The sequence below is a fragment of the Sus scrofa genome, chromosome 2 (genome assembly GCF_054392235.1).
Source record: "Sus scrofa isolate SSC_HxYL_T2T_F1_AM1 chromosome 2, Sscrofa_HxYL_maternal_Yorkshire_Landrace_v2.0, whole genome shotgun sequence".
Classification (NCBI taxonomy): domain Eukaryota; kingdom Metazoa; phylum Chordata; class Mammalia; order Artiodactyla; family Suidae; genus Sus; species Sus scrofa.
Window position 1 is genome coordinate 64,909,903 of NC_139384.1, and position 23,855 is coordinate 64,933,757.

The 23,855-nt window shown below is 36.7% G+C and overlaps 2 protein-coding genes across 6 annotated transcripts in view; both read right to left on the minus strand.

The window, feature by feature from the left end:
• TRIM58 (tripartite motif containing 58) overlaps nt 1–23,855 on the minus strand; it is a 40,797-nt gene that overhangs the window by 5,007 nt on the left and 11,935 nt on the right. For 2 of the 5 annotated variants that reach the window (XR_014836613.1, XM_085010104.1), the window contains exons 4-5: nt 22,892–22,914; nt 22,695–22,795 (exon numbers count right to left, since the gene is read on the minus strand). The exons of 2 other annotated variants lie outside the window; for them this stretch is intronic. Coding sequence is in view for 2 of the 3 variants with exons in the window: in XM_085010104.1 (XP_084866230.1) it covers nt 22,695–22,795; nt 22,892–22,914 (124 nt within the window). In the remaining variant the exon portion in view is untranslated. Of the gene's footprint in view, nt 1–14,931; nt 18,781–22,694; nt 22,796–22,891; nt 22,915–23,855 lie in introns of those variants that run through there. One more of the 5 variants, XM_021083395.2, reaches the window with a different exon arrangement.
• Nucleotides 27–5,360, minus strand: LOC100624683 (olfactory receptor 2W3). Its single transcript, XM_085010106.1, has one exon. It carries the CDS (start codon nt 3,526–3,528, stop codon nt 2,599–2,601), a length of 930 nt encoding a protein of 309 aa, XP_084866232.1. The 5' UTR covers nt 3,529–5,360; the 3' UTR covers nt 27–2,598.

Sequence of the window (23,855 nt, forward strand, 5' to 3'; positions counted from 1 at the left end):
CATTCATTCTCCATTCTCTTATTTCCTTTTAGTCCATCAATATCACTAGCTTTTTTTTTTTTTTTTTTAAAGGTTGGCATTTTATTAGGATATTTTTCTTGGCAATGTTTTCTTTTCATTCATTCATTCATTTTTTCTTTCTTTTCTTTTCTTTTCTTTTTTTTTTTTTTTGTCTGCCTCACAGGGTATGGAGTTCCCAGGCCAGAGATCAGATCCAAGACTCGGTTGCAACATAAGCCATAGCTGTGGCAATGCCAAATCTTTAACCCAATGTGTCAGGCTGGGGATTGAACCTGTGTCCTAGTGCTCCTCCCATTGTGCCACAGTGGGAACTACCATATCCCCACTTCGTTAAAAAAAAGCTGTTTTGAATATTCAAACTGGGGTCCCCTTGAAGCACAGGAAGCTCCAAGCTATTCCTGTTGTTTCTGACTTAATTGACTCCACTAGAGTTTGTGCCCTTTAGGATGAAGTGAGAGAGTGAGGATGTTAGAAAGGGAGGGTGGGAATACAGGTCCATTGTAGAAGAGGATAGGCTGTGAAGCCAAGGGGACTGAGAGGAGGAAAGATGGCATCCTTCAGCCATTCCCTCCATATTTTCCATATTATATTTCCCCATAATCTATTAATTATATCTCAGTTTTGTCCAGGATGTATCTGTTCTGCAAATGCCTGTAAAGACAATGGTAGGCGATCAATTTCTTATGTCTTCAAAGTGTAATTAGAGGGCCAGCAGTGAGGGAACAAGGACATCCCTTAGGAGATTTGCAGAACTGCATAATCTCAGAGCCCTGCTAAGACCTCAGAATCACAGTCTGCATGTTAACAATATCCTAGGTAATTCATTTGCATATTAAATAAAAGAAAGCTTTAATAGGGCTCAGGAAATGTTACCTCGAAATATGGCATTTTGGTATAGTGAATATTTTGAGCTGAAGAAGTTTGCAAAAAGGCAGGTGAAGGAAGGACTCTGTCCTTCCTCTGAATCAGATTGTAAGGTCCTCATAAGAGCATTACCTTCCTATTTCCTATTCTTTGAGGAAAGAAATATTGTTATTTCAAAGGTAGAGGGACATTGAGAGGTATCTGAATACACGGGTCTTGCTAAATTTCCCCTAATTTATTACCAATAGCTCATATGCTTTTGCCTAACAAATTTCTTCACCACAGTCCACTCTTCATCAATTCCAGCATTAACAAAAACAACAACAAAAAACTATTTTGGGGGGTCTTCATTTCCTCATGAAATGTCCTGTGTCAAGTACAACCTATAGTAAATGAATTTTATTTTCTCCTATTAACTTATCTTTGTCAGTTTTTAAATTTTCAGACCCAGACAGGAACTCAAAAAGGGTCCAGCAAAATTTTTTTTTCCTCCCCTGCAACCTGGACTGCGTTATACAAGGAGGGGTAGCAAATCATGGTTTTTGATACTAATTATTAAATGCTTATGAAGTCTTGCTCTTTACAAATTCATGTAGCAATAGAAAGGGCAGGAACTGAGATTCAGACTTATCTTGGAGTAAATTTCTGATTCAATTCTACTTGAGCAAATGATTCAACCTCAAATCCTCAAGTCCCACATGGGTGAAAAAGGGACAATAAAAGTCATGTGATCCTCATAGATGCAGAGAAGTTTAGATAAATTAAGGGCATCTGTTTCATAGCAAGAACATCATCGGGTCCTTCTTACTAACAAAATAAAACCCTTCCTGAGAAATAATGATGATTTAAGATTTAAATGACACACATGTCATTGTTATAGGTGAACTTACTGGTTTATCCAGAATATTACACTAGATTTGGAGGAAAATGCCAAAGTTTGGAGACAGAGGGTAGACAAAATCATATGTTTTGATGAAAGCTTTGAATGGGAATTTGGCAAATAAAGACACCCAATATGTTGAATTCTCATATTTGATGTCTGCTAATTAAAAGATGTGATCAATTTGTGATAATTCTGACTAAAATACTAGTAATTGTGTTAATGGATTAAAACAAACAGCAACATGAGTGCCCTCTGTCTCTCAGTGTGTTAAGAACCTGACTAGTATCCATGAGGATATAGGTTCGATACCTGGCCTTGCTTAGCGGGTTAAGGATTGGGCATTACCGTAAGCTGAGGTGTAGATCACAGATGGGACTCAGATCTGGTGTTGCTATAACTATAGCATGGTCCTCAGCTGCAGCTCTGATTTGACCCCTTCCCCAGGAAATTCCATATGCTGCTGATGCTCCCCTAAAAACAAACAAAAAACTGAAAAAGCAAAGTTATTACTAAGAAAAATTGTTTCCTATTTGGCACTCTGGTATAAGTTGTAGAAACTCATCTTTATAACTATTTTTCTTGCTTTGTTCTTCAGATCTGCTCTGTAGAACATCTAGATGTGTTTTGGAAGATGTGTGTTTGGCAGCATATGCACAAAAACCTATAATGTTGCAACTAAAACAGCTGTATAAAGGTCCAGAAAAAGGTGTACAAATTGGGAAACACAGGTAAAGACCATATCTGATCCAGCAATTCCATATGCCATCAAAGGTACCTAATGAAGTTCATAACCAGACTAGAGATGTCCATTTCTCTTACTCCTTTCCTACTTATCTGTTACACAGCAGCAGCCTCCTCAGAGCCCCTTTCACCTCTTTGTTTCTGAGGGTATAGATCAGGGGATTCAAGAGTGGGGTGACAATGTTGTAGAAGAGAGTGAGAAACTTTCCTTGGTCCTGGGAAGAGCTGTTTCCTGGTTGCATGTACATGTAAATAATATTCCCATAGAAAAGTGAGACCACCGTGAGGTGAGAACCACATGTGTTGAAGACTTTTTGCCTTCCTGATGCTGACTCAATTAGTAGCACAGCCCTCACGATGTAGCCATAGGAGCCCAGGATAAACACGAGGGGTGATAGCACAATGCCCACTGCCAGGACAAAGACGGTGCCCTCAATGGCAGCTGTATTCACACAGGCCATCCGTATCAGGGCAGGCATCTCACACAGGAAGTGGTCCACACTGCGGCGCCCACAGCGGGGTAAGAGCAGGGTGACTGGGGACATGGCCAATGAGTTGGCCACCCCGCAGCCCCAGGCCACCAACACCAAGCCCAGACAAAGCCGTGGATTCATGATCACCGTGTAGTGCAGGGGCTTGCAAACTGCAACAAACCGGTCATATGCCATGACAGCCAACAGTAGACATTCCACACCACCAAGACCCAGGAATAAGAAGAGCTGGATGGCACAACCTGTGTAGCTAATGGTCTTGTCATGTCCATTCAGGTTGTACAGCAGCTGAGGGATGGAGCTGGTGGTGAAACTAAGGTCCAGAAAAGAGAGGTGAGCAAGGAAGAAGTACATGGGAGTGTGGAGGTGGGGGTCCAGCCGAGACACGAGGATGATGGTGGTATTGCCCACAAGGGTCAGAAGATATGCAATCAAGATAACCACAAAGAGGATTCTCTCCAGGTGGGGGCGGTCAGAAAATCCCAAAAGAACAAAGTTTTCCTGGGTGCTTTCATTGGTTCCATCCATCTTTACTGTACCTGAAGAGGAATATTGATACTAATAATGGTAACAGGCTATATAAGGGAGCATGTTCAATAAGTTAGCCATTATGATTTTTGCCCTTATTTACCAGTTTAACCCCAAGAAGAATGATATAAAGTTGGCATTCTTATTTTCCCTGACTTACAAAAAGGAAACTGAGGCAGACGAATATTATGTGAATTGTCATAGTCAGTAAAGTCACAGAGATAATTTTGCATCCAGGAAATAGGGCTTAGAGTTTTATCCATCTCTGTTGGTACAGACTCTAATTCCAATGACAGGGAAGATAAATTCCCCCAAACTATTGATTCTTCTTGAGACACACATTCCTAAGCTCCTCCTTAAATCTCAAATGCCCAAAATGGAGTCTCCAAATAACCATTTCATAGTACTTAGGACATATTCATTATATGCAGAATACTTATCTACTTTTTATTCTAAGGATACATTTTACTTGTGTGATCATTATTCTTGAGGTAAAACACCTGAGTAGACAAGTGATGTATGAGATAAGTTATTACTAAAGCATAAAATTAGTCTCTCTTTCTCAATCAGGTCTGGTATTGAAGATATATTTTTTCTTCCAAAATACTGTATACTGTTTGAAGAAAAAAAAATAACGTTTTGTAACATAATGCAATGATTAACACATATATGCAGCAATCTCTATCAAACTACAGTTCCAAGAATGCATCACATTCAAAGCAAAGTATGAGGACATAAACCACATATCTTACAGATGGTGATTGAAACCATAGATCACTCTTGCGGCTACAGCCACAGTCACTCTTATTACAAACCTTTAGTCAATAAGATACAATTCAAGATCTTAGAAAGGTTCTTTACCTTTCCATAATTTTCTCATCTAAAATGGTAATAATCAAGTTACCTTATTTGTTTATTGAAATATTTTGATATTTTATTAACAAAAGTAAATATGAAAGTTTATATGTATGTTACATAAAATTTATGTTACATACAAACAGGGAATGGGAAAATAAATCCATGAGACTAGGCAGGGAAATTCTCATGGTAAAAGAAAAAGTCTAATGAGGAGAAAGTATTCTTAACATATATTCAAATATACTTTGAAAATATAATAATTAAAACATGATCATTGACATGGCATTTAGGGTTGAAGAGTGTGGCTCCCTGATTCACTTCTTTCACTAAAATTAATTACAAATCACATATTTAACAATAAAATGTACAACTACTAAAAGAAAGTACAATCATTATTCTCTCTCTTTTTTTTTTTTTTTTGGTTGTCTTGGATTTAGGTAAATCTCACCAGGAAAGGTGCAATTTTTGAAAGATATGATATAAAACATGAATAAATTTGATTCCATATTTTTTTAAAAATATAAACTATAAAAGCCAATAAGCAAAGTCCAAAGAATTATGATAGTACTAGAGAAATTCAACATGAAAATCAAAAGTCTACTTTGTTTGACAGTTTTTTTTTCCAGAAAAAGGCAAGGAAATATGTAAAAAAATAAAAATAGGTAATGATTTGAAGAACAATTCATAGAAAAATGATAATTTACAATAATGTGACTTAAAAACAGAATTTTACTCACTGATTATTATGTAAATTTAAAATATAGATAAAGGAGTTCCCGTCGTGGTGCAGCGGTTAACGAATCCGACTAGGAACCATGAGGTTGCGGGTTCGGTCCCTGCCCTTGCTCAGTGGGTTAAGGATCTGGTGTTGCCTTGAGCTGTGGTGTAGTTTGCAGACGCGGCTCGGATCCCGTGTTGCTGTGGCTGTGGTGTAGGCCAGTGGTTACAGCTCTGATTCGACCCCTAGCCTGGGAACCTCCATATGCCGCGGGAGCGGCCCAAAGAAATAGCAAAAAGACAAAAAAAATAAAATAAAATATAGATAAAAATGTTGCTTGCTTTTTAAGTACATATTTAAAACTTTGACATACACAGAGCTGGGGAAAGTGTGGAGAGGTGAACTCACTAATTCTTTATGGGAATTTAATTTTAATTGTATCTTTGACAGGATCTTAGAAAAAATCATTAATTGAAAATACATATATATTTAGACATTCTTCATGTTATTTTTACAAAGAAAACATTTATCTTCCATAAAATTTTAAATTTTAATACATTTTTTCTTTTACCTATTAATTCTAGATGTTGAAATCTGTCCTGCATTTATTAACCCACAACATGTAACATAAATTCTTGATAATTTTCATTACAGCATTGCTGAAATGGATAATACTCAGAAACAATGTATAAGTTTAAACTTACTGAAATGATTTAATAAATAGCAACTATATGAGCTGAAAACAAAGAACTACTAACTGAGAATAATATATGTATGTGGCTTCACTTGGAATTTTTTTCCAAAATCTTATTAATTTCAAACAAATAGCAAAATATAATGTATAGTGAGATTTTATGTAGCATGATCTCTTGTTTTTGGTCTCAAAAATCCCTCTATATGCATATTTATATTGAAATAGAAACAATATCTAGAGGTATACACTGAATTGTCAAAATGACTCACTTTTAGAGTGTAAATTGGAGTGTAAGGGAGACGTTAATATTCATAGAATAGTAATCATGAGTAATTATAAAATTAAAAAATTATACATGTACGCATATAGTGTAATATAACATTTAGGGAGTTTATGAATGACATTCTCTTTTTAAATTTGTTAATATAGCCTTTTAATTTGCTATTCATTCTTTATAGATATTATTGCCCCATTCCCCTTAAAAAATCTTTATTTGTGTGATTATCAAATTGAAAAGGGAAGAAAGGTAGGAAAAAGTCAAGAAGTAGGAAGAAAAAAAAAAAAACAAAGGGATTTCCCATCTCCGCAATAATGCCAGTATTTTAAAACAAACTTGCTTAATTCCATAGTCTTAAATCCTCTGTAAATCCTCTGAAGTAAGAGAAAATTGAGAATGAGAAGCTGAAAATGAACCAAAAGTAGTAAAGGCCCTTGAGTTTCATTTTTAAGAGGACTTGAGACCCAGTCTTTTAAATCATTTACATAGCTCCGGTGTGGAGGTAAGAATGGTATCTTTAGGGCATGGTTTGAGATAATTGAAATTTTTTTTTTTTTTTTTTTTTTTTTTCATTGTGGCAAGTGGAAGTTCCTGGGCCAGGGACTGAACCTGCATTACTGTTGTGATCTGCACCATAGCTGTGGCAATGCTGGATACTTAACTTCTGCATCACAGGGGAACTTTTTAAAGGTAATTTTCTTGCTTATGTTTCCTATCTTGCCAGCTTTTAACCAAGATACTGAAAGCAAGCAGGGCCCTGACGGGCTCCTGAGCAGAAAAGCCTTTCTGTGTCCCCCATTTTTTGTTTTTAGGAAATAGGCCTCATTCAGCTTCCATTACCTCCCCTGAGTTTCAAGGAGCAGGTTCAGACAGTTGCTAATCAGGGAAGGGAGGGGATACAAAGACAAGGGAGGAACAGTGAAGCAATAATAGCACAGCTTCTGGGCAGGATCCTGGCCCACACCACCCAAGGATACACATAATAATGTAAGCATTTATCCACAGAAGGCAAAAAGTTATCTTCCTTATGCTTCTTTTAGAAATGAATACTTTAATACTGAACAACTTTGATCCCTTCCTTGTGCTTCTCCCTCATTTGACTGCACCCTAAAGACCATCAACTGTAAACTAAGGATTAGGCACCCTGAGGACAACTGCCTGCGAGTTTAAGATTATTAACACATTGTTTTTCAGAAACTTTCCTAGTTTGTTCTAATCTCTGATCAATACGCCCTTTTTGCAAGTGCTTTTATTATAGATGATAACCCAGAAGATCATCACTACAATCATGTTGAGATATCCTGACGCCAGCTTTGATGACTAAGATTCCACCAAAGAAAGAAATATGTGTATTTGCCCCAACCCTGATTTTTATCTGAAACCCTATTTTTCTCCTTTTAGACTATAAAATTCCCTGCAATTCTTCCCCGAAGTGGTGGCAGGGAGGCACAATCTTTAAGGCATTAGCCTGCTGTAGCCTCCTTTGCTTGGTGAAGAAATAAAAGCTGTTTTTTTCTCCTTCACCCAAAAAACTCTATCTCTGCAATTCTACTTGGCAACAATTCTCCCTTTTTTCTCCTCTTGGAATAAGACAGGAGCAATTGTCTTAACCACTAGGGATCTGAACCAAAGTGTTCACAATCCCTGCTGCTAGCACAAAAATTTTAATATTTTAAAATTTTGTATACAGGGTCACAGCATGGGAGCTAAAAGAATGAACAGTTAAATGCTTAATGTGGCTGTTGAAGTCTTGTCTATGTTTGGAAAACCCTCTTCATTGGTCAAAATTAGAAAACCTGCAAGACAGTAACAGGCAGTGAAATGGAGAAACATGAGCCCTCTCCACATACATGGGTGATGACTCATGGAAAGACCAAGAAATGAATCCAATGACTGCCAACTCACATTTATTAGGTATGATTTTCTGTGAAATTAGAGATAGCAGAGGTGATGACCTGCCTGAAGGATACTATTGCTTTGTAAAGCAAATGTTTAACTTGTGTATTTAGGACCATGTGCGCTGACAATGTTCTAAAAGGCAAGTTTTATTTTCCCTGTAGATGCTAGTTAAAGAGTATGAACACTGTTGCCCCCCAAATTCTGCATTTCACCTCAAAAATGCCCATACTTAAACAAGTCAAAGTAATATAATTTTTCTTCAATTTCTGGAGACCATATCATATGATTAAATATTTTAGTTTACTTCCAAATCATTTTCAATATTGAAAATTAAATAATATTAAGCTCAGAAAAAATGTGGCTATGATGCAAATGAAAGAAAATAGGAGTGATGATTTCAAAGAAGGAGGCATATGCCTAGATATTCTCAGTCAAGAGCTGAAATTTTTCCATCTCCTTCTATGACATTTTTTAAATGAAATACACATCTTGGATCTCATTTTCTCATGTTTGCTTGACGAATCTCTGTATTTCTTAACAAACACTAGGCCCAACCAAAAAAAAAAAAAAAAAAGAAAAAAGAAAAAAAAAAGAAAAAAGAAAATTTTCAGAATTCCCATTGTGGCACAGTGGAAACAAATCTGACTAGTGTCCATGAGGATGTAGGTTTGATCCCTGGCCTCACTCAGTGGGTTGGGGATCCAGTGTTGCCGAGGCGTAGTGTAGGTTGCAGACATGGCTCAGATCCTGCTTTGCTGTGGCTGTGGTGTAGGCCAGCAGCTGCAGCTCTGATTCAACCCATAGCCTGGAAACTTTCATATGCTGTGGGTGAGGTCCTAAAAATCAAAGAAGAAAAAAGAAAAGAAAAAATTCTGTTATGTTTCTTCATATTTTGTCCCTTCAGTACTTTTATATGTAATCTTTTAAAACTCATCTTGTGTTGGTAAATTTATTGCTTTCTTATCAAAAATATGAGTTTTATGTATGCGTATGTCTATAGTTTTTAGTGTGTTAGTCATACATCAGAATTTTTTTAAGAGCAGGGAGGATGTTTCTGATATTCTATTTTTCTCTTCCTTTGAGACATTTCATATGGCTTTTTAAAATTTAGCAAACCAACAAAGAAGTGTAGACTTTTGATGGAGCTCCTTTGTTAAAGGTCCTGTGACCCAATTTTCCAACAGAGGGGTGTGTGAATCTTCACACCAACAAACAGTTCCTGGACAGCATCAGATTATCCAAGAATTCAACTCAGTTCTGATACTATCTACTCAGAAAAAGCATCATATTTCATAGATTAAATGCTCAGCACTACAAGACTTCTTCCACCCCCTAAAAACTTCAGAAGCCAATTTCAAGCCTATTACCTGTCCTTCTGACCAACTGGCTAAAGATTGGAGGGTCCATCAGTCTCCTCCTTGGACTTCAGACACCAGTCACAAGTCCAGGTTGTTACTTATGCTCCTGACCAACTGACTATAAATCAGAAATTCCCATGACTCCTTCCCTTGGATTAGATTACTTTGTTAGAATGTCTTATAGAACTTGGAGAAAGTTTTACTTACTAGATTACCAGTATACCTAAAAAAGATATAACTCAGATATATTTATATTTTATAAGATTTCAGACAGATGGAAGAGATGCATGGGGCAAGGTATGTTAAAAGGGCATGGGACTCCCATGCTCCCTCAGAGAGAGGCATTCCCCTCTCAGCACCACATGTTCACTGACCTAGAAGCTCTCCTAACCTCATTCTTTTAGATTAATATGGAGGCTTTATTCATAGGTATGTTTTTTGTTTGTTTTGCTTTTGTTTTGTTTTTTGCTTTTTATGGCCATATGAACATATGGAAGTTCCCAGGCTAGTGGTCGAATTGGAGCTTCAGCTTCCAGTCTATATCACAGCCACACAATGAGGGATCCAAGCCACATCTGTGACCTATACCACAGCTCACAGCAAAACTGGATCCTTAACCCACTCAGCAAGGCCAGTGATAGAACAAGCATCTTCATGGATAGTAGTTGGGTTCATGTCCACTAAGCTACAATAGGAACTCCCTCATAGGTATGATTGATGAAATCATTGGCCATTGGAGATTGATTGATTGATTCAAGCTCTAGCCTCTCTCCCCTCCCCAGAGGTCAAGAGGTGGGACAGAAAAGTCCAACCTTCTAATCACATAGTTGTCCACTGGCAACCATCCCCATCCTTCAGTGCTTTCCAAAGTCACTTCATTAACATAACAAAAGACATCATTATCACTTTCAATACTTTGTAAATTCCAAGGGTTTAGTGAGGTGTGAGTCAGGGACTGTAGATGAACACCAACATATGTGAGAATCAAATTTTGATCATCAAAATGACCACACATACATTTCTTATAAATCGCAATATCCGTTCCTAAATACAGAAATATACTCACTATTTTAACTTGTATGCCATCAGATATCATTAAAAATCAGATGTTAGAAGGTGCAAATCTAATGGGAGGATCTTCCTAGGATTGTGCCATGTCTTCTCCTCTCCTGAGTGCATATGGGCACTTAAGTCAGGAGGAAATGAAGGCCCTTTTCCTGGGTTTGGTCTATTCCTCTATAAATGGAATGGATCATGCTATTTGTGCAGAGGAGTTTATGGCTATGACAATAAGATGCAGTTTTCTTGAGGAAAAATAGGAATGGTATATGATGGTGGCCTGGGTTCATCAACAGATAAGCCCAGCTCTGGGGAAACTTCTGAATCCACAAGGGTCATTACTACATACACTGAAGTGTGCCATAGCTATGCATCACATCGAATCTATAATTTCCCATAAGGTCCAGACAGAAAATGGGGACCATGAGAATTTGTCCCTTGGTATGAACAGGATTTATTACTTCACGTAAGCAAAATTGAGAGTTCGTTTTTTATTTTATTTTATTTTTAATTATTTATTTTTTTAATAGTTATTTCCCCAATACATTTTTTTTCTATTGTACAGCAGGGTGACACAGTTACACCTACATGTACACATTCTAGAGAATTCATTTTTTATTCTCTAAACATAAATACTGATAAGTCATTTGCTTCCTCCCACTATTTCCAAGAACTATTGTATATTTAAAAAAACAACTGAAGTATAATCATTTCTAGCCTACCTGGAAAGAGTCATTTTTTTTTCCTTAAACCTACTGAAAACAGAAGTATTTTTCTATTTTTTTTTTTACAGTAAACAAACATTCTTAATTTATTAATTTTCAGAGTCATGACACAAGTTTAGCATTCTAAAAAGGGTCTCCCCACCTCCCACCCCCAGCCTTTTTGTTTTCTTTTTCTCTTTTTCTCTTTTTTTTTTTTTTTTGGTCTTTTTGCTATTTCTTTGGGCCGCTCCCGCGGCATATGGAGGTTCCCAGGCTAGGGGTCGAATCGGAACTGTAGCCACCGGCCTACACCAGAGCCACAGCAACACAGGATCCGAGCCACGTCTGCAACCTACACCACAGCTCACGGCAATGCCGGATCGTTAACCCACTGAGCAAGGGCAGGGACCGAACCCGCAACCTCATGGTTCCTAGTCAGATTCGTTAACCACTGTGCCACGACGGGAACTCCCTCTATTTTTTTTTAATAAGAATTTTATGTAAGGAAAAAAAGAACCCATTGTCCTAGATAATTGAAACACTTTACAGCTATGTTACTTAATAGAGAATTATCATTCATTTAGGGACCTGACAGGGAAAATTATTTACTTATTTATTTATTTGAAAGGAGATGTCAGCATATATACATGCATTTTTCCTTTTTAGGGCCACACCTGCGGCATATGGAAGTTCCCAGGCTAGGGGTGAAATCGGAGCTACAGCTGCTGGCCTACACCACAGCTACAGCAACATGTGATCTGAGCCATGTCTGTGACCTACATCACAGCTCATAGCAACACCAGATCCTTAACCCACTAAGTAATGCCAGGGATTGAACCTGCATCCTCGTGGATCCTAGTTGGATTTGTTAACTACTAAGCCATGAATGGAACTCAGATAAATTTATACTTTAGTCTAAAAACCTAATTTGGGGAGAATTGAGCAAGTATTTTGAACTCCTGATTTATTATACTGGGTATATATTATTTTGTTTTAATGCTGCTATAAAGGCAATATGATATCCCAAGGATGAAGTTAAAAATAATGATAATAATAATAATGACAATAACAATAGCATAAATAAGTGAATAGAAATCGAGTCCCTGCCATGGCCATGTAATATCTGAGTAAAACAGGCTTTTTTTTTTTTTTTTTTTTTTTTTTTTTGTCGACTGGGCAGAAAACTTATCAAAACAATTATTTGGGTTCTTTTGAGTAGACATAGTTACAGAATCAGGGAGCAAAGAGAATATTTCACATGAGTAAATGAGGAGAACTGGTAGATTTGTACAATATGTATTTTATACAGAAGCAGACCACTTCCATCCTTCACTCTAAGAATAGAAAAGTAAATTCACAGAGGTTCCCAGAAGCACACAGAAAATGTGCATGTAAGGGTTGGTTCTTGGAGAGTAGACAGATTTAATAAATCCCAATGTTCCCAATTTCCCTGTCCTTTGGGACAATAAGCACCAAAATCACCACTGTAAATTAACTCAGTTCCTTCTCCCTACTGATGAAGCTATATTACTTCCTATTTCCAACAAGACCAACATATTATCCTCCTCCTCATTCCATTCATTCAGAGTCTAGAATAATTAGCATAAGTATTTAATTCACTTTATTTATTTATTTATTTTTTTATTATTTTCCCACTGTACAGCAAGGGGGTCAGGTCATTCTTAGATGTATACATTGCAGTTACAGTTTTTTCCCCCACCCTTTCTTCTGTTGCGACATGAGTATCTAGACATAGTTCTCAATGCTATTCAGCAGGATCTCCTTATAAATCTAGAATCTAGGTTGTGTCTGATAAGCCCAAAAAAAAATCAGTCAGTAACATGATTGGGTTGTGGGGAAGGTGATATAATTTGTTATTTGAATCAATTGTCCAGTCCTCTGATAAACTATAAATAGAGCTCTGGAGAGATACAGCTTAAGAAAAAATAGAATCTAATGTTTGAGATTGACTTTTTAATCATTCTCTGTGATTTTAGTCATCTTTGACTTTTGGGCTAGAAAAATGTCCAACATAAAATAATAGCGGGATGCAAGGTGGTAGGGAAGTGATGATGGGGAAAGCAGACCCAAGACATCCTGTAGGGAAAGGAGGTTGCCCTACTGTGCAGTTAAGATAAAAAGGTTCATAAAGAATGAAAGTCAATTGCTGCAAGTTTTAGTATATATAATTTTTTGTTTATGTTTTCTATTATACTTTATTTACATTTTTCTGTCAAATTTTGTGTACATCAAAGTGACCCAGTCATATATATATATATATATTCTTTAACTCATGCATATATATATTCTTTAACTCCGTGTTATACAGTAGGATTTCATTGCTTATCCACTTCAATGGAATAGTTTGCATCTATTAACCCCAAATGTCCAGTCCACCTCTCTTCCCTCCTCCTCCCCCTTGGCAACCACAGTCTGTTCTCAAAGTTTTATTCCTTTTTTTTTTTTGTCTTTTGTCTTTTTTTCAGGGCCACACATGTGGCACATGGAGGTTCCCAGGCTAGGGGTCTAATCGGATCGGTAGCCACCAGCCTACATCAGAGCCACAGCAATGCCAGATTCAAGCTGCGTATGCAACCTACACCACAGGTCACAGCAATGCTGGATCCTTAACATGCTGAGTGAGGCCAGGGATCAAATCCACAACCTCATGGTTCCTAGTCAGATTGGTTTCCTCTGTGCCATGACAGGAACTCCATGAGTTTGTTTCTTTACTGTAGTAAGGTTCATTTGTACTGTATACTATATTACAGATATAAGTTATATCATATGGTATTTGTCTCTCTGACTTGTTTCACTTAGTATGAGAATCTCTGGTACCATCTGTGTTGCTGAAAATGGCCTTATTTTGTTCTTTTTTATGGCTGAGTGGTATTCCATTGGGTATATAAACCACATCTTCTTAATCCATTCATCTGTCAATGGACATTTAGGTTGTTTCCAGGTCTTAGCTATTGTGAACAGTGCTGCAATGAATGTAGGGGTGCATGCATTTTTTTGATGAAAGTATTGTCCAGATATATGCCAAAGAGTGGCATCACTGGGTCATACAGTAATTATATACTTCATTTTCTGAGCAGCCTCCATATTGTTTTCCATAGCGGTTGTACCAATTTACATACCCAACAAGAGTCTAGGAGGGTTCCATTTTCTCTACAACCCTCTCTGGCATTTGTGACTTATTGACTTGTAATGATGGCCATCCTGACCAGTGTGAAGTGGTACCTCAATGTAGTTTTGATTTGCATTGCCTTAATTAGTTTTGTTGAGTATTTTTTCATATGCTTGTTGTCAATCTGTATATCTTCTTTGGAGAAGTATCTATTCAAGTCTTCTGCCCATTTTTTGATTTTTTTTTTTTTGCTATTAAGTTGTATAAGTTGTTTCATATTTTAGATATTAAGCCTTTGCCAGTTGCAGCATTTGAGATTATTTTCTCCCATTCAGAGATTGTCATTTTTTGAATGGATTCCTTTGTTATGCAAAAGCTTTTAAATTTGATTAGGTCCCATTGCTTTATTTTTGTTTATGTTTATGAGGACTGACCTAAGAAGATATTTTTAGTACATATAATTTTATGTAACATTCTCTGAACTCCTAGTGAGTAAGAGAATTGGCATAGAGACTGCAAACAAAGCAATGCATAAATCAAAGACACTGCTGTTTTTTCATAAGGAATCAAAGCTACAGGAGGTTCAATGGAGCCAATGCTTGAGCAATAATAGTAATAATACCACTATATTATTTTATATTAATAATAATAGTAATAATACTATTATGTCATATTTCACAAAATATTTTCAGGTCCATCACTTAACTCCCCCTGCCAAAAGTTAACCATTTATTTATACAACAAATAGGCACTGAATGATAGCCACACACAAAGCAGTACTTGGGGTGTTTGAAATATGGCAAACATATCATTATCAATACACAAAGGTCCCTCCCCTCAGGGTGCTTACATTCTATCCAGAAAAGGCAAAAGCAAAAAACAAACAAAAACCAAAATTGGAAAAAGTAAACCCCATAAATAGAATAACAATATAATACATTAGAAATTGATAAGCACTATATTGAAGGAAAGTGCCTCCATTAGACCCAGTGAAGGGGAATGGGAGGGTGAGAGGGCTTTGGCATGGGTCAGATTGTGTGGTTCTCACTGAGAAGATGGATTTGAGCATGCTTAAAAAAGAAAGGGAATGAATTAAAAAGAAATCTGGGCAAAGGAAATTGCAGGTAGTGGGCACAGCTGGCAGAAAGGCCCGAGGGCAAGAAGTGCCTAATGTAAACCCAGTCAGGAAGCCAGGATAAATGGAGAAGAATAAAAAGTGAAGTAAGGGAAAGGATGTCAGAGTCAGAGAAGGAACAAGTGATCAGATATTCCTGAGTCTGGGAGTCTGTTGTACAATGAGATAACAGTGTTAAAGGAAGACAGTGGAGACTAGGATGTTAGCTTTCTTGGTGGGGAGGTGATATTCTTGGGATTTCCTTTTTATCCTTTGAAGAGAGTGAAAGGCCTGAGCCCATGAGGCTTCCTTGTCCTGTTGAATAGGTGGAACCTCCAGGTGTGACATGATCTTAGACCAGTGACCCTGTCCTTCTTGATCCTTATGGGAAAGGAGCCCTACTGCTCTGAGTATATGTTCTCCATCATGACTCCTGTCATGAAATGCTATAGCAACATGAATACTCAGGTGTTACACTAAGTTTCCAGGCCCCATTTAAGCTTTGCTGATGGGGAAGCATGTATGGAGACCCAGGGTTTGAGCCTGTTTCCTATTTAGATCATGAATGGAAAAGGCTTAGTGCATGCATGGTGTATAAAGTATTAACAAAAAGGAAGTAAGGGGACATTATTATTTTCTCTGTTTCTAAAAGAGACAGAGAGGAGAATGGTTTGCTCATGATTAAACATAAATGTATCAAACATGAAGGTACAAAAAGCTTTGTTTAATACAAGGCATCATCGAAAAATAGGTGGAGACATTGATGAAGTTTCTCCATTTCTAAAATTATTATACTCCATAATGCTCCTCCAAATTCAATAAGTCTGAAAAGAAATATGTCAGAAATATAGAAAGAAAACTAAGTAATATTATTGCAAAGAATGTAAAAGATTTTATTCAAAGAAATCTCTGGAAGAGAAAACTCCTGAAAATTCAAGGTAGAGTTAAAGTGGAGGATTAAAGACTTGGCAGATAATTATCAGAATGATGTTATATCAACTTTATATTCCTTCATGATTATTTAGCATTTAAACACTTAGCACTTAAGCATATTATTTTCTTAATTAATTAATTAATTTATTTAGGGCCACACATGTGGCATGTGGAAGTTCCCAGGCTAGGGGTCAAATCAGAGCTGCAGCTGAACATACGCCACAGCCATAGCAACACTGGATCCGAGCCACATCTATGGCCTGCACCGCAGCTCATGGCAATGACAAATTCTTAACCCATGTAGCAAAGCCAGGGACCAAACCCACATCCTCACAGAGACAACATTGGGTTCTTAACCCTCTGAACCACAATGAGAACTCCTACTTAAGCATTTTAGTATGTGGTTAGAAATTGCTTATCAGACATAGATATAGAGAAAGATAGTAGTGAAATTATCTTTCAATAATTTTTAATAATCTTGTTGAACATGTATAGGATAAACCTTAAAAATTAGTCAAATATTATCATTATTTCATTTTTATGGTCATTTTTATATTATATTTAAATAATAAAGTTGAATTTAAACCCATCACATAAACCACAACCTTAATTAATTCCCAAAACATTGTGAGGTCAATATCATTGTTCCATTGTTCCAGGTACAGGAATCACACTAAATAGCTGAGACTGAGAGGCAGAGGGGTTATTTGAAGACTTAAAACTAGTATATAGCTAGGGCAAATAACTAATTGAGTCAGAATTCTGAGGAATTTCTATTCTAAAAAATATATCCATGCTGTACATCTGAAACTAACACAATATTGTAAGTCAAGTTTAAATTAATAAAAACTGTATCCAAAGATAATGAAGAAGTTGCAAGGGGTATAGCACAAGATTCAGCAATGTTACAATCAGAGGAATGGATTTCATCATTCTCAAAAACTCACCCCTGAGTAAAGACGATTTAAAGAGTGATTGATTAGTCATAGGAATCATGAATATAAAGGGATGGTTCTGTGATATATTAACCTAGAAGGAAATGGAAGGTTGAACCATAAGAGGTATAAAGCAAAATAATAAATGAAGCAATAAAAAGAAAAAAAAGTGAGAGAGAGAAAGATGTAGAGGCAGAAAGACTGAGAGAGAGAAAGAAGAGAGAATAAGAAGAAAAGAAGGAAAATAAGGTGAAGGAGAAAGAGAATGATGGATCTGATGCTAGGACAATATTGGACTATTTTGAATAATTTATGAACTGTCATTTATAATTTTTAATATATGGAAGACACTGAAGGGATGTTAAGAGGAATGAGACATTAAATTGATAAATATCTTGTTGAATACGACTTCCATTCATTTAAAGAAAACTTTATCAAGAAAGTAGAGAACAGAATTGTGGTTGCCAAGGGGGAGGGGGAGAAAGTGGAATGAATGGGGAGTTTGAGGTTACTATATGCAAACTATTACATTTAGAATGGATAAACAACATGGTCCTACTGAATAGCTCAGGGAATTACATCCAATCTCTTGGGAGAACATAATGGAAGATAATATGAGAAAAATAATACACACACGCACACACGCACTACATTTTATATAGTAATATATATATATTACTAGGTCACTTTGCTGTACAGCAGAAATTGGAACAATGTTGTAAATCAATAATACTTTAAATAATGTAAAAAATAAGAAACATAATGGAGTCATTTGTGGAAAAGTGATGAGACTGGTCCATTTCTAAAATTATTATACCATACAATCCTCATCCAAATGCAAATGCTTTATATTTTTCTCTTTTTCCCCTATGGGAAAATTTCCATAGTGACAAGGAGTAAACTGCTGACCTATGGGGACATCTGTTGAGCCTTCACACATTCATATGCTCCATTCTACTCTAGGAAACTTTGCTAGGCTTAGGGAGTATCCCAGGAACAGAATTTTAGGAAGGATCATCCAAATGACCCCTATATGCCCAATTTTCTAACTCCACTTTGGTCAAAGGTGGCAAGATAAGAGGAGTTGTGTCACAAATGAAAAAATAAGGTCGGAGAAAACCAGAGAACAGTTGGTTGAATGTGTAGATATAAGACCCATTTGTGACGTTGTAAAAGGAAATTTCACCTGCTTCATAGTCCAAGAAAATCCCAATGCAGTGTGGCCGTTCCAGGTGGAGAAGAGGCACTGATGGGGAGGCAAGGACCATGTACTCACCCCCTTTCAGTAGCCACAAGGCCCAAACCCCATTCTCAGGAGATGGTGTGGTTTCTCCCTTTCTTGACACTGTGTCTTGACAGACACCTAATCCCCACTCTGCTCTTTCTCCTACCACAACTTCCCAGTAATGCCTCCCTGATGAGAAGTTCTGCAAACCAAGGACACAGGGCCATGTGTCAAATCGCTCAGGGTTGTTGGGGACATCCTTCCACAGTTCTCCATCCTGCACACTGCGTAGGTCAGCAGTCAAGAGGAGGCTAGGATGTGCCGTGGCAGGATCCAGTTTTATGTCAACTGTGGAGAGAATTTTGTGGAACATGTAAAAAGAACAGAAATGATTGGTGAAAACTTAGGAAACTGTTGGTGATAATGAGAACTGTCACATTGTTTCTCATTCTCTAAAAACTGAAGATAACAAAACAAGTGTGTCACCTTGCAGGTCGATGAGTATATGCTTCGTTGCTTTGGATATATTTCACTGCTACATCTGTATAACCCAGGACTAATTACTGCCTCGATGAAAACATAAGCATTGATGATAAGACAAACCTAGTGCATAACCATTTAGAGTCCTTTTTATCTCTATCCAAAGCACTGTGATGTTCCTTGGAAGATCCACATTTCAAATAAAACTTACAACTCCTTGGGATATTTTTTTTTCTTCTCAAACCCTATAGGCAGATTTCATTAATATAAAATACACCACTTCAAATCTTCCTACCAGGAAGAATTCTAAGATGAGCCTCATGACCTTCAGACCCTGGTGGGACTCTCATGATTGTGTTATACAATGTGACAAGAAGGAAATTATTACCCTTTACAGTTAGCGAGGTTCTTTGGTTATTAAGTTGATGGCAAAAGGGAAAATCAGAAAAATTTGGATTTCATTTTCCTTGCTGCCTTTGAAGATGGAGTGGGCCACAGTGGAGGAGAAAAGGAAGTGATCTCCAACAGATAATCAGAAAGGAGATGGGGATCTCAGTCCTAAAACTTCAAGGAACTGCTTTATGTGTTAACAGACTGGGTAAGGTTGAAAAAGGACTCTTCCCCAGACCCTTTAGAGAAGCCCAGGTTGGTCAACACTTTGATGTTGATTTATGAAACCCTAAGCAGAGAAGTCAGCTGATCCCATGTGGGCACTGGATCTGAAGAACTGTGAATTAATAAATGGATGTGGCTTTAAGTGGCTAAGTTTGTGGTGATTTGCTATGTAACAATAGAAACAATAGATGCTGTGAAGACCCAGTGAGATTGATATGAATTTTTTTATATATATGCTTAATAAATGCATCTACTTATGAAGTTACCTCAGTGAAGAAGGGAGACTATAAAATATTCAATGTCTTTTTTGGGTAAACATTAAAATATAGTAAATTTCATCAATCATATTTTATTATGTATATAATAATAACCTCTAATATGATGACTGTTTCTTTTATTTGTCTCTAAACCATTTCTAGCTATCTATTATTGATGCTCAAACCTGAGTGGGTCACATATGGAGTTCATTATCTGGCCATGCCATGTAACCACCCTCAAGGTGCTATTATCATCCTCATGTTATAAATGAGGATACTTAAAGTCCAAGAGATTGTGTGATTTTTCTAAACTTTGGAACTGAAAAGTGTGTCTGCAGAGAATTTTGTCAGGTCTATTTAATATATGTCATGCCTTGATACATCATTCCCACCCTAGCATACTTATTTGCTCCTTTTACAAGAAAATAAACCTGTGAAACAATTATTAATACATTTATTTCCAATTCTTCTCCTGATCTCTTCTACATTTAACTCAGTTGCTCACCAAGATAGAACAAAACACTAACAAAACTGCTCCCTCTTCCCTGTGGCCCAGGCACTGATAAATGATCAGTCATTAGAATTTACCTTAAATGACTCTTCTGTAACACTTAACACTGTTGAGAAACCTTTGTCCTGAAAACATTCACTTCTCTTTCCCAAAGACACCAGTCATCATGCTTTCTCTCCCTCTCCACTGGCCATATCTTCTTGGTCTCCTTACTGTTTTCTCCTCCTCTTTTCCCTCATTGCTACTGGAGAAGCCAATGATCTCAACAGGGACCTTCTCCCTCTTTCTCAATTCACTCTTGATGTGTTCTTGGGCTGGCAGGCTCATTGCTTTAATTAAATTCCATTCATATGCTTAAAAATTCATCTTATGCTTAAAAATTCATATGCTTAAAACTTCATCTGCCTACCTGACATCAACATTTGGATATTTAACATTCATCACAACATTGGGTTGTGTCCAAAATCCAATTCCCTTTTTCTGCCTCACCTGCATCTTTACCTGCTAATAAAAACAGCAATTTCATTGGCCAGTTCTGGTGATTTAAACCTTGGAATCACTCACGAATTTTCTCCCTTTCTGATGCCTTATATTTAATCCAACAACAGATCTTGACAGCTCTGCCTTTAATTTATACCAAGATTCTGTTCATTTCTCAGCCCCTCCAGTCCTTCTACCCTAGTCCAGTAGACAGTCCTATGTGATTGATTTTTTTGCAAAGGTTCCTAATGGGCTTTCCCACACAAAGCCCTGACCCTCTGTAAGCTATTCTCAATAAAGTATACCAAGTGATGCCCACAAGATATTGATCCAATCATTCTCTTCCTCTATTATAACTTTTAATTGATGTCCTATTTCATTCAGAGGCAAAGCATCCCACTCACAGTGGCCTGCCTATTGAGGTCTGCACTACTTGAATTTTTCTTGGCCTCTCCAACTCATCCTCTCACTCCACCACAGCCATACAGATCTCCTCATAGCTTCTGGAATAAGTCTTCCATATTCTGTTTCAGGCCTTGTGCACTAATTTCTTCTGACTAAAATTCTTTTGTCCAGATCAGATATTTGCTAAGTACCTTCTACTGAATGAAGTCTTCCTTGATCATCAATTTCAAAATTTGATGCCTTAACCCCAAAACTTCTGGCAACACTATTTTTTTTCAATATTTTGCATCATCTTCTAACTTTCTGTGTATTTTACATAATTTAAGTAAATATTGGCAACCTGAAGCTCTAGATTTCTAAGATTTTTGATGTTACTCTTCAATTTTATATTGAAAGCTTTGAAGGATGGTTGACATAAAATACACAATGTTTGAGGAGTTGGTTAATTAACTATCAAGTTCAGTAAAAATATATGGGACAATGAACACACTGATTATGAAGTGTAATAACTTGCAACATTTCATGCAGTTAGTATATATTAATCTGCCCATCTGAACATGTATTAAATCATTGAACAGGATTGATAAAATGGGTTTTCTCATCATGGAACAAAGCAGTTTCCCGGTAAGTAATAAAATCAATATTTAGCCATAATCAGTTGTAATTACTTGGTATAAACTGCATATAAAAAGAAATAAAAATTAATTCTATACTGTTTAAAAAACAACATAAACTGACTAAACAAACTACTTATAATAACACAGTTATTCCTACATAAAAATAACTGACTGAAATATTTTGGCTTTATTGACTTTCTAAATTAAGCAATTCATCAATTTGACAGATAATAAAATAATCCAAACCTTGTATTATTTGACACACTGCAATTCTTTCATTTATTGATGATTGTTTTTCTGTTTTCAACTGTTTCATTTAGTCCTTGAAACTACATATTTTTTTAGGATTGTATGAAAAAGTAAACAGAGATTGATTAGAACTAATGTTATTTATGTCACGGCTAATGTCATTTTCAAGCCCACTGTTGTAATCAAATGTAGCCTATATAAGTATCATTGAATCTGATACTCTTTAGGACTATTCACAAGTATCCCAATACTCTTCTAGTCACAGTACTATCTCCCTTCCCCTCTTATAGTCTGGCATGACCATGTGACATGCTTCCACCAATAGAATCTTCAAGGAAGCCATGTGTGCCACTTTAGCAAGAATGCATTTAGGAGCAGTGCATGATTCACTATGACCTTCACCTTTGCCATGGCTTCCAACAACAGGAAGGAAGTGGGGTTCTCTCAGCATGGGTTCCCATTATTTGAAATTAAAGACTCCACAATCCTCATAAACCAATAACATGATCTCAAAACAAAACCTTGCTGATTTTAGCCACTGACATTTGGATTCTGTTTGTTACTGTAGCCTGACTGGTACAGTAACAAACTGCAACAACAGACAAATTCCAAATGTCATAGTTCTTTATGCTCTAAAGTGCAGCCTACCTTGGAACTTTCTCAACATTTCCCTCATCCCAGGGATGCGACACATTGTCTTCAACTCCATGGGAATGATCTCTGGCTCCAGTCGTGTGACACTCTTACTTCTGAGAAGAGCACAGAACCCATAGTTTTCAGTAGAATTATCTACCAACCTCCCCAGCCTCTCCCAACCCATTCTCTGCTTCAGAAAGTAAACATACCGGTTCAAGGCTCCTCCCACACCCTGAAAGTGAAAGAGAAACACAAGCAAATGTCAGTTGACCTCTGAACTGCTTTTGACAGTTTGAAGATGAGCCATGAACAGCTCTTTAGGAATTATTGGAAACCATTAACTATTAAGATAAAACTATAGGAGGCACAATTCATTCTTAATAAAAGCTAAAAACAGCCTGTTGTTGACTGTTCTCATTAATTTAAATAAATATAATCAGTTTGCCTCTCTTAAAATAAAATCAGACCACAGAAAGTTTAGGTAAATTACTGTAATATCTGTTGGTTTAACTATTTTCTGAATTGATAATTCTGATGTTTAGATACCTTAATAAAGAGTTACATTTTGTAAGTGGAATTTAGGTAAACATCGATTCTAAATATCTGCAGAATTTATTTGAGAAACAGTGAAAGGTATAGACATAAAAAGTTACTCTCCATGTCCCTGTAAGAAAACCTTAAATCCCTCATTATCTAAACCAACACACCATATCTATTAATTCATATGGTAGTAAGCTACCTAAGCAGATAGCAAAGTTTTACTTCAAAGTAGATTATTAACTAAATCACTTGCATTGCATTTCCTCTCTCCCTGTAAAAATAGCCATCTGTCAGATTAATTCTGACATGAAAACAGGGAAATAAATATTTAGCTTTACTTTTTGTGAGAATGTCAGACCTTGTATTTTGGCCACTGAGGGTAAAAACTAGCTTTTTTGTTTGTTTTTAGTTTTTATTTTGACTGGATCTGTGGCATGTGGAAGTTCCCAGGCCAGGGATAGAAACTGCACCACAGCAGCAACCCAAGTCACTGCAGTGACAATGCTGGACACGTAACCTGTTATGCTGCAAGAAAATCCCTAAAGTGCAGCTTGTTGGTAGTGAGGGAAAAAGGGAAAAGTGATTATAAAAATAAAAAAAAAATTGAGAATATAGATTTGTATTACAAAACAT

What these genes read in the sequence shown, in the direction of transcription:
- LOC100624683 (XM_085010106.1), bottom strand. Translation starts at nt 3,528, where the DNA reads ATGGATGGAACCAATGAAAGCACCCAGGAAAACTTTGTTCTTTTGGGA.